Below are 14,195 nucleotides of genomic sequence, written 5' to 3'. Positions count from 1 at the left end.
AGAGCTGGAACCAGAATCAGCCAGTTCAGTTCTCTAGCCTGTGGAACCACCAGACCTCTGGGAGTCCCCCAGATGACAGCCAGCAGGCCATAGAGCAGTTTTGGTGTCCATAGGAGATGTTCAGTGGAGTGATCAGTTCATGGAAAGAGAGGGAAGGAGGCAGATGGTGGTTTCCCTCTCTGCTTGTCCCTTCGGGTGGGGTTTGCCCCAGGGTGGGAGCCACACAGACTGCCACGGGCACTGCTCACAGCCTCTGCCTCTGCCTCCCTGCAGGTACATCGAGAGGAAAGCGTTCCTGGAGCGCGTGGATCACAGGCAGTTCGAAATTGAACGTGACATCAGACTGAGCAGGATGAAGCCCTGACGTGCCAGGGGTGGCCGTGGGGGATCCTGCCCCCTTCTGTGCCCCAGGGCTGGCTGGGGGCTGCCAGCCACCAACGACCACCAAGCACAGAAACTGTTCTCTACCCAAGACTCAGCCTGTATGTCTCAATATACAGGGTTTTCCTTTTACTGTAATAGTTTGGGGAGGGTATTTGTCAATGGGGGCACTTTGAGGGTTAAATGGCCCAGCAGGTGATAGAAGACACTGGTGTAATTCTGGCAACAACTTTCCAAGGAGAAGAGGTGGTGGCACCCATCCTTTACCAATCCCAGGTGCTTCTGGCAGCAGGAGGAACCACCAAGGCTGGGAGAGTACTGGCATGTTTGGTGGTGAGAGTGGGGCTGCAGGAAGGTTTCATGGCTGCAGTGCATACGCAAGCTGTGGGCTGGAGCCCTTCTCCCTGCTCTGCCAGCCCCGCAGCACTCCCTGCCCCTCCGCCTTCTGCTCCTGTCCAGACAAAGCCAAACTGTCTGTACTTGTTTGTGGGGTCTGATGATGCTGGGGGGGGTTAAGCAAGCTGGTGAAGAAATCCTTCCTTGTTCACGCTGTCAAGAAGATGGGAGCAGCTGCAGCAGGCAGGAAGGGCCAGGATCTGAGTGTTCACGTGAATAAAGTATTCCATCCCAACACTCTTGCATGCTGGCAGTGTGGTTTGTGTGGGAAGCAGAGGACAAAGAAATTAAGGATCACGTAGAGTAAGGAGTGTCTGCAGTCATAAAAACCTCTCTCAGAGGTGCCCAGTGTGTGCCCTGATAGCAGCCTGGGGGTCAGAGTAAGTGCTTGAATCACTTTCCCTCCTCAGTACTGGGGCTGGAGGTGCAATGAAATCCAGAATTGAGGGTGACAAGGTCAGTGTAGTCCTGTAGCAGTGCTGCAGGAGTAATGAAACCCATCCAAAGCATGGCCACACAGGGACTAAGTGCAGCTGCCTGGAAGGGCAGGCCAAGGCTCCTGGGTGTGGAATGAGCAGCCGGAGCAGGAGACCAGCAACGCACCATCATCCTGGCCATCCCTGCTGGCCTGGCTCTGGTGGAGTTGGGCAGCTCCCAATGTCTGGCCTGTGCACATCCTTGCAATGGAGGTACTCACCAGCATTTCCCCCCAGGATGCTCTGGGCTTGCTTGGTGGGGCAGCCCACGCTGGTGCTGTGCCAGGGGAGAGCAGCACAAGCCCCATCCTTCCCGCCCACCGGGCGAGCGATGCCGTCGCTGCCGATGGCCCCTTGCCTGCAGCTCTGAGCACGGTCTGAGCCTTGGGCTCGTGTCCACTGCTGAGTCAGCCCCTGCTCTGTGGCCATGCTGCAGGATAGACAAGAAAAAACACCACGTGCTCAGGGGAGTTGCAGCCTTTGGCACCCTGTTCTGTACAGAATCAGCTGTAATGGACCTGCTGAAACAAGCCTGAAATTGGACAGAAACAAAACAACAGAGTGATGGCATGTTTTCATCTCCAAACACTTTCAAGCCAGTTGCTGCTCTGGCTTAGGTTGCAAAAACAACCAGAATCTCTGTGCTGGGAACTTTTGTGGGGGTATCTCAGCTTGGGGCTCCTGAGTGTCAGTGAGTGGCCCTGGCTGGACCTCAGTAGAGCGAGGCAGATGCTGCTGCAGTAGTTGGGTTGCTCTCCTGCTCCGAATGGTAGTGCTGGACCATTTCCAGCACCTTCTCTCCTTACGTGCTGTCCTGCCCTCCTTACAGGGTCCCTCCCAACAGGGACCCCAAGGCAGCCCAGGCTTGTTTTGCTGCAGATCCCCGAAGATGGTGAGATGCCAAGGCAGCCACAAGCAGGGCTGGGAGGGCTGGGAGGGCTGGGCCTGCTGTGAGTGCTGAGCAGGCAGCCAGGGAAATTATTTGCCTTTTGCTCTTCTGTTGCTGAGAGGAGAGGAGGGAATATTTGGGAACTTCTCTGCCCTGTGTCCCCCATGACCCTGATGCTGGACAGAGGCAGGAAGGGTCACCCTTGCAGAAGCTGGGTCCCCGTGGCATCTGGCTTTTGGGGGCTGACAACCAAAACCTTTGCCACAGAGTGAGTATCCGTGCTGCATTCTAGGGCCCTTTCTGCTCCAGCAGCTCGGCAGCACCAAGTAGGTAAGAAATGGAAAATAATTCAGTGCACTGTATTATGAGCAAGAGTAGAATGGAGATGCAACAAGTACCCTTGGAGATCCCAAAGGCCAGAGGCACCAAACCCAGCCTTGTTTTTAAAAGCATTAAAGAGCTCCAGGCTGTGTCCGTAGTGAGTCCTGCAGCTGCATCTGGCTCTGGATGGCTTAGGGGTGGCTTTGGATTCACATGCACGCTAACAGTGTGTTAGAGGGATGTGGCCAGCACAGCCTCCCCTGGCACGCTGGTGAACTGGGAGAATTGATGACCCTCAGTTTATGGGATCCTGCCTGCCAGCCCTAGCTATGTTCTCCGCAAACCCTCCAGCCTCTCTTCTGGAGTTTTTTCTTCTCTTCAGCTGAGTAAATGTGGAAAATCTTGAAATCTTGGAAGCGACCTGACTTGCTGGAAAAGTGCAGTTTAAGGCAGTGGCTGAGAGCCTCAACTCCCCTCTCTGCTGGGCTCCCCAGCTCGTGGCAGCGTGGTGTGCCCAGCTCAGCTTGAGGATGCTGGGCTACAGTGCCAGCTCCTGGCCCAGCAAGCTGGGACAGGCTTGGCGGGACAGCCGGGAGGCAGCCTCCAGCTTGGGCTGATTCCTGACTTCCTCCATGCTCCCAAGCGTCCTGCGTTTTTGCTTGGTTGGATCATGTATTCCTCGCCTTTCTTTCCTGAAGACGAGGAGTGATTTACAGGTCTCCAGAAAACACAGCTTGGCTGCTTCAGAAGGGAAAAAAAACCCCAACCAAAACCCCTCTCTGCTTGCTATTTCCATTGCCCAGTCAACTTCCCATGAAGGGGGGTGGCCCCAGGATCCACCAGCCCTCAGTGTCCCCACCAGCCCTTGATGTCCCCAGCAGCCCTGCACTTTCTGTGAGGAGCAATGTTCTCAGGAGATGTGGGTCCATCTTTTGAGACATTCCCACCTTGAGCTGTCTTCTCTGAGAAGCTCATGTCATCCATGGGGTTGGGACCTGCCCTGGGCATTTGCTTGGGGTAATTTTGACCCTATAAGGAGTCCCTCATGGCCAGAGCATCACTTCGCCCCAAGGAGCTCCCCCTTCCCTGGCTGCCTGAAGGGGCCCCTTGTGCAGCTGAGCCCCAAACAAGGCTCCGATTGTGTCTGTGTGTCCTGATGGTCAGGGCTTCTGCCGTGGTGTCCGTGTGCTGAGGCCATGGTAAAACCAGCTGTGTCCAACCCACACCCACAGGCTCAGCTTTCCTGATCTGCTGGGGTTTGCAGGGGCAATTACAGGGCCACAGGAATCACGACAGGGAGGTAACACTGCATTTAACACTGCTTCAGTGAAAGGGATGTGGGAATAAATGTTGGCTCTTCACATGGGAGGAGATTGAATGCTGGCTGCCTGGGGGTGCGTCCCATAGCCCCAGACTGTCCCAAGGACCACAACAGGTTTCATGGACAGAGCTGCCATGGGGCAAAGCATGTCAGCTGGGAGAAGGAGGGACCAGAGTGTGGAGCTGTCCCTAGGAGCATCTGCCCACAGCCAGGGCAGCAATTTCCCAAGGGGCAGAGGTGGTGCCTGGAAGGTGATGCTGGCAGCATCACATCCTCTTTTCCAAGATGTTGTTTTCAGCCTCTTCCCACCTCTTTCCTTCACAGCAATGTCTCACCCAGCAGCACAGAGGGATTCTGTTTGCAGCATGCTCAAAACTAATGGGGAGTAATGGAGTAGCCCATGGGTCTTCCACCCCATTTGAGGGTCCCCAAGCCCGGGGCATCCTTGCTGGTGGGTGGTGGGTGCTGGCACTGGCATTTGAAACTCAGCTGATGATGATGGCACAGCCGGCCCTTGCCACTGTCAGCTCTTCCCGCTCCCAGCAGTGAGCCCCAGCCGGGGGCGAGGATCAGCGCCAGCCCTCAGTAGGGGATGAATGGGGACACAAACAGAGCTGCTACTGTTGGGGCAGCCTGCAGCCTGCAGCCCGCCTTGGCTTTGCTGGAGATGAGGGTGTGCCCTGCCATCCTGCTCTTTGGAAAGGCAAGCAGCCTCCCCCAGCATCTTCTCTCCACAGCTAAGAACTGACCCAGTGCCATGGAGAAGCGTGGGGATAAATCCTGCTTGTGATCCTGTTGGGTCCTGTGATATTACAAGCCAAGAGAAATGTCCTCATTATTTCCAGAATATTGAAGTCTAATAAATCCTGTCCTGCCTTATAGGATTTATTTCCTCATTCATTGCTAGGAGACTCAGTCCCGTGTAATCCTATTGCTGCTCCAGGAGGTGGGGAGTGGCTTTCCGAAGCACAGACCTAGCAGGGCTGTGGGCAGGAGCAGGAAGCCCCAGCCGAAGCTGCTGGTCCCTGCAAACATCCCAATGCCAGCCCATTTCCTGGTATGTCCCACTGTCCCAGAGCTGTGCCCTGCATTTGATTCACCAAAATGAATCTCATCCAATGGCTGGGACATGGCTGGGCCAATAGGACATTAATTGGCAGCTAGCCAATTAATACGGCATGGCACGGCACAGCCTGTTCACCCTGTCCATTGTACATCTACTATGCTCCCCCAAATCTCACTTTGGAGTCTTCCTGCACTTTCTCATACCACACCCAGCAAGAAAAGCTGCAAAAAGCCAGGAAAAGCTGGGCCCAGCACAGCCAGTCCCCTGCAGCCGCAGCAGCAGCCTGCCCATGCGGAGCCAGCCGTGCCTGGCTCACCATACACCAGGGACTCTCCGGAAGACAATGACGGACACATGAATATGGCTGGAAATTTTGCCACTCAAGTGTTTTCCATAGCAACCGTTGCTGGGGCAACCTGCATCCCAAGGACCATCCATCCCGAAACACCCAGCCCTGTGTCCACTGGAGCTGGCAGAGAATCACAGCATGCGACTGGTGGGACCCTCACCGCACCCCACTGGCAGCAGTACAGGGATGCTCCGGCAGCCAGTTCAGCTCTGAGCATCCCCAGTGCTGCAGGGCCCCTGTAATGCTCCACTTTTCATCTTCTCTTTGGCATTTCATTTTCTCAAAGGTGGGAGAAGCCAAAGGGAGACCTGTTGGTGCCTGTCGCCCCATGGGCGCTTGGCTGTGGAAGCAGGGATGTGCAGGAGCTGTTTCCAGCTCAGACTGCTCAGCAGATGCAAGCGGTGATTTTTGGCTCTGATGGACTGAAAATGGGATTGAGTTTGACAGTGAACACTTTGATCTGAGCATCAACACAGGGAGAGGGAAAAGTGAAATCCCCACTGTTTTTAAGTCCGGAAGCTTGTGGCCCCTCAACACCTGCCTGAAGGCATGTGGTAGCAGCTTCACCCTGGGGACAACTCGGGGATCCCATGAGACCCTGGCCTGGTGGGTCCACACCAGGCTCAGCGTCTCCAAAGCAAACACGTGGCTTCATGGGATCAGCTGTAGAGTGGCAGGAGAGAGGCTGGGGAGCTTGGAGCCCATCCCAAGGATGCCCACGATGCTCAGTGCCTGCACTGTCACCACTGTCACCAACAAGAGGAAACCACAGTCCTCAGGCTGTGCCCGCCAGGGCAACTGCGGTTTGTGGGCACGACCGCAGTCCCTGCCACCGGATGTCTCCCACCCACAGCTGTGCCTCAGTTTCCCTTTCTGCCAGTGATACACAGGGACACTTGCCTCCAAGCTGGGGACAGTGGTGGTGGCTCAAGTACTGCTTTTTGGGGAAGGGCGTGTGTTTGCAATCTGGCCTCAACTCTGCCGCCATACCCTGGTGTCACCTGAAAGTAACCCCAGAGGGTGAGAGAGAATGCTGTGATGGGGACTGCAGCCGGGAGGCACGTGCACAGTCAGGGGCACGTTCCTGGCCTGTCTCCACATGCACCACTCGCTCACTGGCCCATGGTCTCACACAGGCCCACTCACTGCCCATTTGCCCATGAGCCCACTGGCTGCAGGCACCACTTGTGTCCCTTCCCTTGGTTCCCTGTGTGCTCCAGCTCTCACACGCTTGGGGAGCAGCGTAGGTGTCTGTGCAGCCTATGCATGTCCATAGGTCCTGTGCCCCCATGCAGCTCACACATGTGCCTCCCACAGCTCCCAGCTGCAGCTGCCCTCCCAGCTTGCTCCCAGCTCTTTGCAGATGATGGCAGGGACCATGGCACAGCATACAGCGATGCCAAACCCAGGCTTACCGGCTGTTGGGGCGCCTATGGGCCATGTGGCCCGGCTGTTGGAACAGGCCAGGCAGCCAGCCGTGGTGTGCCACGGGTACTATGGTGTGCCCTGTGTGCCAGGTGTCCCATGTGTGCCAGGGTGTGCCATGCGAGCCACTGCACCTACAGCTACCCTGCCCCTTATATCCCGCTGCCATTACACACCATCCCCATCGCACCCCCCAGAACACCCCAGTTACCTGTTACCCTTTATTGCACAACCATTGCACACCCGCCCATTAACCTTTGATGCCCTTTGCTCATTACACACCCATTGCAGAGTCTTTTTCCTTCACTTGCACATCCATTACACACCCATAGAGCCTTTGCTGCACACTAAGTGCAGGCCCACTACAACACCTGTTGCACACCCTTCCGTACACAGCTGTTGCACGCCGGTTCCACACCCCGTACCCTTTGTCGCACTTGGTCACACCCCCGTGGCAGGTGTCACACCCCCGTGGCACGTGCCACACCCGTTTCACGCCCCTCACGCACGCGCTGCCCGCCCGCCACAGCCCCCCCGCCCTCCCGTGCCCGCCCCGCCCCTCGCCCCGGCCCCGCCCCTTTCCCGCCCCTCGCCCCGGCCCCGCCCCCCGGGCGGGCGCAGCCAATGGGGGCGGGCGGAGCGGCCGGGCCGGGCGCGCGCGGCGCTATAACGATCGCTACGGCGCCGCCGCCGCCCGCGCGCCCCGGCCCCGCCGCCCCCGGCCCGGCCCGGCCCGGCCCTCGGCCCCGCACCCGGCCCGCCGCCCTCGCTGCGGCCGGAGTGGCCCCGCGGGAAGATGAACTACCTGGTGAGCGGGGGCACAGGGGAGGACACGGGGGCGTGTGCGGGGACAAGTAGGGCGCGGGGGAACGGCTGCTGCGGGGCCCCGTTGGAGGAGGAGGACGACGAGGAGGAAGGCCGCAGCCCTCTCACCGCTCGCCCCGGGCAGGGCCTCTCCTGTGCGGCCGATCCCACTGGGGTGACCTTGGCCGAGCTCCCCCGCACCGGGGCGGCCAGGCCTTGCCTTCCCTCGCTCCCTCCCTCCCGGCGGGTCAGGGCGCTGCGGGACCCGCGGGGGGCCCACCGGGGCCAGGGGCCTCCTCAGGCCTCCGCCCCCCGTCCCAGCGGGCGAGGCGGCACCGGCGGCGGGCAGGGCCGCGGGACAGCCGGGAGTCCGGCCCTGCCATATCGGGCGGGCCGCGACCTGTCCCGCTGCCACGGTCCCGAGCGGCGCTGGCAGGTGCTGCCGTGGCCCGGCTCGGGGACCCCGCGGGGTGGAAGGGGCCCGGGCCCGGCGACGGGTGCCGTGGGATGGCCACGGTCACGGCTGACTCACCGCCCCGGCACTTCCTCCCAGTCGGCGGAGGGAAGGGGCGGGAGAGGCAGAGGAGGCCCCCCGAAACCGGAGAGGCGGAAGGGCCCGGCCCCTTCCCAGCACCACCTCTGGGAAGGGTGGGTTTTGCTCCAGCGGGGAATCCCGCGGTGGCTGGAGCGGGGAGATCCAGCTGGCGGGAACTGCTCGGCGAAGCCCCCGGCCCGTGGGGCTCCGTCCCGGTGCTGAGCTGCAGCCCCGCTGTCGCCCGCCGGGATGACGCCCCACCGGCCGGCGGGGCCCGGCTCACCGCCCCGGCGCGGGGCTCTCTTCCAGAACGTGCTGGCCAAGGCGCTGTACGACAACGTGGCCGAGTCCCCGGACGAGCTCTCCTTCCGCAAGGGCGACATCATGACGGTGCTGGAGCGCAACACGCAGGGGCTGGACGGCTGGTGGCTCTGTTCGCTCCATGGCCGGCAGGGCATCGTTCCCGGGAACCGCCTCAAGATCCTGGTCGGGATGTACGACAAGAAGCAGCCGCAGCAGCAAGCGCCTGGCCCGGCACAGGGGCAGGCACCGCCGCAGCCATCGGTGCCCCAGCCAGCTCTGTCCTTCCATCACCAAGGGGGCTACACCCCGCTGTCACCTGCCTCGCAGTACACACCCATGCACCCTGCTTATGCCCCCCAAGGGGACAATGTCTACCTGATGCCGGTCCCCAACAAGGGACAGCAGGGTTTATACCCGGGCTCAGCGCCCACTGGACAGTTTCCTCCTGCCCCAGCTAAGCAGCCTTCCACCTACCCGAAGCAGGCACCTCCCCACACCTTCCCCAGCCCTGGCCAGGAGATCTACCAGGTGCCCCCCTCCCTGGGCCAGGCAGCAGAGGCTTACCCAGGGGGGTCTGCCAGTCCCCCTCAGGATGTCTACCAGGTTCCTCCCTCAGCTGGTCAGGCTCAAGAAATCTACCAGGTGCCACCATCGTTGGACATGAGGAGCTGGGAAGGGCACAAGCCCCAGGGAAAGGTAGGATGCAGAGACTGGAAGTGGGGAGTGTGTTGTGGTTGTGGGGTGCTCTGTGGTCCACGGGTGTGAGTGGGTGGCACAGCTTGGGCTTCTCAGCTTGCCACTCTTGGAGACGGCAGCCCATGTGCCCATTGCTGGGGTTGTGTGGGCATCTTTGCCTGCACTGCTGGCAGGAGTGGGTGCACTGGGAGAGTCCCTGCTGAGGTGCCCCAGTTGGTGTGGGCTGCCCCTCTTGGGGCTGGCACAGCATTCAGCACTCTGGTCCTGATGGTCTCTTGTGTGGGCTCTGCTGGTGTCACCCAGGGCATGGCAGTGTGTCTGGTATGGGCACAGGGTGTTGGTAACCCAAGAGCTGTTTTGGGATGCCAGATTCTGGAGCTGTGGAAGTAGCTGTGGTACCCAGTACAATGCTATGAGGTTTCGTTCCTCCTGGGAGCGCACACAGGAACAGACAGGCGGTGCCAGCATTTCCCAACTGTGCCAGGCAGCCTGCCAGTACTTGCTAGATACACTGGTGAGGCAAGGGTGAGCCACCAGGCTTGTCCCCAGCATGGAGCTTAACGGCTCCATCCCGGACACCAGCCTCCTTCTGGCTCTGCCTCTTCCCTGGCACGTCATCCTGGGGAAGAGGAGTGAGGTGCTTTCAGTATTGTGTTTTCTGGGAAGGCTACTCCAACTCATACCCCTGGGAAGGAGCCAGTGAGGGGAGGGAACTGCCAAATCACAGCCAGGGCACAAGGAACATCCTAAAAGGAAGAACCAGCCCAACACCTCAGCCCTCCTTGGCACTGGTTGGGCAGGGTGCCGTTACCCTCTGGGTTTGGTTATTTTCCGCTCTGGTGTCACCATGAAATGACCCATTCAGGCTTGGAGCTGTGGGCAGGGATCTCCAGGCGTTGGCAGACCCCGGCCCACGCCTGGACGTGCGAATCGGCCGTTGCGTTCTGCATGCCACGGCCGTGCCGGCCGGGCTTTGTCTCTCGCTGAGACTCTATCGCCGCTATAAATAACCGGTGATATCATCCCGTCCCCGGCATCCCCGCACGCCCGGCCGGGGAGCGCCCTCCCGTGGCACCGGCCAGACCCTAATTCCAGGCAATCCAGTACAGAATCCAGCAACCATCCTCTCTCTGGCCCCATTGCTGGGTTTTGAGGGAATGATGCAGGGTGGGAGATGCTTGGCAGCGCCCACATCATGTCTTTTCCCTCTTTCCAGGTGCTGGTGCCCACCCGCGTGGGGCAGGTGTATGTCTATGACTCGCCCAAGGGTGAGCAGGTTGAATACGATTTCCCTCGCCACCTCATCTCCACAGGCTCCCAGGAGATCTACGACGTGCCGCCTGTCCGAGGAGGGGTCCCAAGCCAGTTCAGCCAGGAGGTGAGGCTGCTTGGAGTGTCAAGGTTGAATCTCTGGTTTTTGCCCTTAAGAATGGGAGATGATCTGTCACAGCCTGAGATCCATTACCAGGCCAAATTGTACCCAAAACTGTACTTTACAGACCTTGTTGCTGCTTCTGAGCACCTCCACCATTTCCAGCTGATCCCTGAGAGGAGGTGGGTGGCCACACCATCTCTGACACATTGTCCCATGTCCTCCCCACTACAGGTCTATGACACCCCTCCCATGGCAGTGAAGGGTCCCAGTGGGCAGGACCCGGGGCAGGAGATCTACGACGTGCCCCCCAGTGTGGAGAAGAACCTGCACCAAACTGTAAGTGCTGCTGGAAGCTCCCAGCTTCTCTGTGTAAGAAAGACAAACAGATTTTTACAGGGAGAAAAATAATTTACTGGATCAGTCTCCCCAGAGATGTGGTGATGTCCCTGGCCACTGGAGGCTTTCAGGATGCCCAGGAATGGGTTGCTGGATGTTCACATCCTGGGGATGAGGTTGGACCAGGTGATCTTTTGAAGTCCCTTCCAACCTGGGCTGCTCTAGGATTTTGTGATTCCTGTCTCAAAGGGCAGGAGAACTCCTGTGGTGCATGGCTTCATCCTGGTGCCCACCCAGTGCCGTCTTGGATGCCCAGTGCTGGCACTTACATGCCCCACAGGTTGGGGCAGCCGGCCTGCACCTCCACACCTGCCCCAGGCCAGTTCTCCCAATAGTGCTGATGGTGCCACTGCTCTGCCCTTGCAGGTGTACGATGTCCCCCCCTCAGTGAGCAAGGACGTGCCGGATGGCCCAGTGCGGGAGGAGACCTACGATGTGCCACCTGCCTTTGCCAAGCAGAAAGCCTTTGACCCGTCCCGCCACCCCCTCATCCTGGCCCAGCAGGAGCCCTACTTGCCGGAGGATGTCTATGATGTGCCCCCAGCAGCTGGGAAAGGTGCTCCTGAGCTGCCGCTCTCCCACGAGATCTACGATGTGCCCCCCAGCCTCAAGAAGCTGGGGGGATCCACCTTCCCCTCCCAAGAGGTGTACGATGTGCCCCGGGATCTGCACGCCCCAGGCAAGGGCTCTGTGGACACGGAGGGCGAGTACATCTACGATGTCCCACCGCAAGTAGACCGCGAGGCCAAGGGTGCCGATGCCAAGCGCCTCTCAGCCTCCAGCACAGGCAGCACCCGCAGCAACATCTCCACATCCTCGCTGGACGTGGTGCCTGTGAAGGAGCCGGCTAAGGGAGCCGGCAAGGAGTTCTCCCTGGACTTGGATGCCGCCATGGAGACACTGGCCAAGCTCCAGAGTGGCGTCGGCAGCGCTGTCTCCTACCTCATGTCCTTTATCAGCACCAACTGGCGCAGCCCTGAGTACATGGAGGCCAATGCTGCCAACATCCGTGGGGCAGCCGAGGGCGTCCGGACGGCCCTCCGGGACCTGCTGGAGTTTGCCCGGGGGGCAGTGGGCAATGCTGCCCAGGCCTCCGACCGTTCCCTCTACATGAAGCTCAGCAAGCAGCTGCAGAAGATGGAGGAGGTCTACCAGGCCCTGGCACGGCACGGCCAAGCGCTGGACGCTTGCCACTGGGCCCCCAGTACCCTGGCCAGTAGCAAGCCAGGCACAGATGACTTGGAGCACTTCATCATGCACTCACGTGGTGTTCCTGATGACACCAAGCAGTTGGCTTCCTTCCTGCATGGCAATGCCTCCCTCCTCTTCAAACGGACAAAGCCGGCGGTGGAGAGCGGTGGCCATGGGCCCCCTCACCCCTCCGACAAGGCCAGCAGCATCCAGTCACGGCCCCTGCCCTCCCCCCCCAAGTTGCTGGCACAGGAGTCGCCTGATGGGCCCTACGAGAACAGTGAGAGCGGCTGGATGGAGGATTATGACTATGTCCATCTCCAGGTGGGCGTGGGTATGGGGGCTGCTTCCCACAGGGAGCATTTGCGATGGTGGCTCCGTGGCACAGGGGGATTAGGCTGCTCTGCTTCCGCCTATGTTTTGCTTTTACCCTCCAGCTTGAGGGCTGTGTGGACCAGGGGTGTCCCAGGGCAGGTGGGGACTCTCTGGAAAGGCTGATGTTGCTGACCCCTTCCATGTCATGCCCCTGCAGGGCAAGGAGGAGTTTGAGAAGACCCAGAAGGAGCTGCTGGAGAAAGGCAACATCATCAGGCAGAGCAAGGACCAGCTAGAGCACCAGCAGGTAAGGGCACTGGGGCAGGCAGGTGGGTGTTGCTGGGCACAGCACTTGGGGCAGGCAGGGCCCCACGTCTTGCTTCCCTTGTAACCTCTGCTGCTGATCTGACCACAGCCCTCTTCCCTGGATGTTCCCATGGTGTGTTTTACCTTGCCTTCCATACCAGTGCTGTGCCAGTGGAGAGGGGCGTAGGCACCTTGATCCTGGAGAGGAGCCTGGCATGGCTGTCCTGGGGCTGACACTGTCCCTCACTGTGTTCCCTGGGGCTGGTGGCCATGGCCGTCTGTGCTGGTGGCCCCATGGAGGGGAGCAGGTGCTGGCTCAATGGCCACCCTGCCTCACGCCTGTCTCTTCCACAGCTGAAGCAGTTTGAGCGGCTGGAGCAGGAGGTGACACGCCCCATCGACAACGACCTGTCCAACTGGAGCCCCCCCCAGCACTACAGCCCTGCGCGGGGTGGTGGGACACTGTGTCCTGCTGACCGCCAGCTCCTCCTCTTCTACCTGGAGCAGTGCGAGGCCAACCTCACCACGCTCACCAATGCTGTCGACGCCTTCTTTACTGCCGTCAGCACCAACCAACCTCCCAAAATCTTTGTGGCCCACAGCAAGTTTGTCATCCTCAGCGCCCACAAGCTCGTCTTCATTGGGGACACGCTGTCCCGCCAGGCCAAGGCCCAGGATGTCCAGCACAAGGTGATGCACTACAGCAACCTCCTCTGTGAGATGCTCAAGGAGATTGTGATGACCACCAAGGCGGCCGCCCTCCACTACCCATCTCCTGCTGCCTCCAAGGACATGGTGGAGCGTGTCAAGGACCTCGCCAACAGCACGCAGCAGTTCAGGATGGTGCTGGGCCAGCTGGCAGCCATGTGATGGCCTCAGGGCCACTGTCCCCTCTCTCTGGCCCCCACCCCTCCCCAGACATGCATTTCCCTCCGTGCAAGTCCTCTCCGCCCGGTGTAAGCAGACATGTACATAGAGACTCCCATGCACACCGGGTGGCTGGGGCTCTGTGGGGACAGAGGTGAGGGGCTTCAGCCATTATATCCTTTCTTCCCTCTGGCCAGGGGCCAGGAATGGTTTGAGCTGTGCCCATAATGAAGCAAAGCTGGGAGGTGGATCTATGCCCACTCCTCCCCCGCTGTCCTCTCTCCATACAAAACCGGCAGTCAGTCCTGGGCTGAAGGGCATGGGGCCATGTCCCTGTTGAGACAAGGATGTGCCTGGCAATTTGAGGTGATGCTGTGGCTGCTCCGCTCTTGGGAGGACTCTATGGTGCACTCTGGAGCACTCTACGGTGGCCAGGAGATTCTAATGATGTGGAAGCCATCCCCCTGTGATGGTGGGACAGTGTGACAGAGATGGGTTGTACTGTCCCCTTGTGTGCTGGAGGCTGGGGATAGGCATCCCCAGGGGGGTAAGGGGTGGTGGGGAGCTGCTGGGGCAGGAAGGGGCTAAGCTGTGCGTTCTCACGTCTTAGGTTGTGCTACAGTACCAGCTGTAACTGAAATGCGAACCAAAACTGGTGCCTTTTGAACACAGGGGAAGCTTCCGCTGGTTCCCGGAGCTACCAAGTGGCAGCCCCCTCCAAAACTTGGCCCCAAGTCCCCCAGCAGTATAAAGATTTGCCTAGAAACACCCCCCATCTCCTGG

General features: G+C 59.8%; 2 protein-coding genes and 1 long non-coding RNA gene across 4 annotated transcripts in view; 2 read left to right on the top strand and 1 right to left on the bottom strand.

Annotated features, from left to right (window-relative positions):
- Positions 1 to 1,014, top strand: part of CFDP1 (craniofacial development protein 1) — a 62,167-nt gene extending 61,153 nt beyond the window's left edge. The window contains exon 7 of the mRNA XM_048316376.1: positions 274 to 1,014. Within this exon, the coding sequence (XP_048172333.1) occupies positions 274 to 364 (91 nt within the window). The 3' untranslated portion in view covers positions 365 to 1,014. The remainder of the gene's footprint in view (positions 1 to 273) is intronic.
- LOC125331936 lies at positions 635 to 8,091 on the bottom strand. The gene is made up of 2 exons (XR_007206278.1): positions 7,961 to 8,091; positions 635 to 1,683 (listed from the first exon to the last, which is right to left on the bottom strand). It is a non-coding gene; the product is annotated as an uncharacterized LOC125331936 (long non-coding RNA).
- Positions 7,341 to 14,182, top strand: BCAR1 (BCAR1 scaffold protein, Cas family member). 2 transcript variants are annotated; one of them, XM_048316375.1, is made up of 7 exons: positions 7,341 to 7,432; positions 8,273 to 8,962; positions 10,179 to 10,340; positions 10,569 to 10,673; positions 11,100 to 12,248; positions 12,457 to 12,546; positions 12,900 to 14,182. In XM_048316375.1, the coding sequence occupies exons 1-7, from the start codon at positions 7,421 to 7,423 to the stop codon at positions 13,413 to 13,415; spliced, it is 2,724 nt and encodes a 907-aa protein (XP_048172332.1). In that variant the 5' UTR covers positions 7,341 to 7,420; the 3' UTR covers positions 13,416 to 14,182. The 2 variants fall into 2 exon arrangements, with proteins under 2 accessions (XP_048172332.1, XP_048172331.1); XM_048316374.1 differs by lacking the exon at positions 7,341 to 7,432 and having other exon boundaries at positions 8,198 to 8,962.
- Positions 14,183 to 14,195: the final 13 nt, after the last annotated feature.

This window comes from Corvus hawaiiensis, chromosome 12 (assembly GCF_020740725.1).
Source record: "Corvus hawaiiensis isolate bCorHaw1 chromosome 12, bCorHaw1.pri.cur, whole genome shotgun sequence".
In the NCBI taxonomy this organism is placed as follows: Eukaryota; Metazoa; Chordata; class Aves; order Passeriformes; family Corvidae; genus Corvus; species Corvus hawaiiensis.
This window is presented reverse-complemented; position numbering and strand designations above follow the sequence as displayed.

Coding starts and splice junctions, on each gene's coding strand:
- BCAR1 (XM_048316374.1), top strand. CDS start 8,213: ATGACGCCCCACCGGCCGGCGGGGCCCGGCTCACCGCCCCGGCGCGGG. Junction 10,674..11,099: donor AGAAGAACCTGCACCAAACT/GTAAGTGCTGCT, acceptor CTGCCCTTGCAG/GTGTACGATGTCCCCCCCTC. Junction 12,547..12,899: donor ACCAGCTAGAGCACCAGCAG/GTAAGGGCACTG, acceptor TCTCTTCCACAG/CTGAAGCAGTTTGAGCGGCT.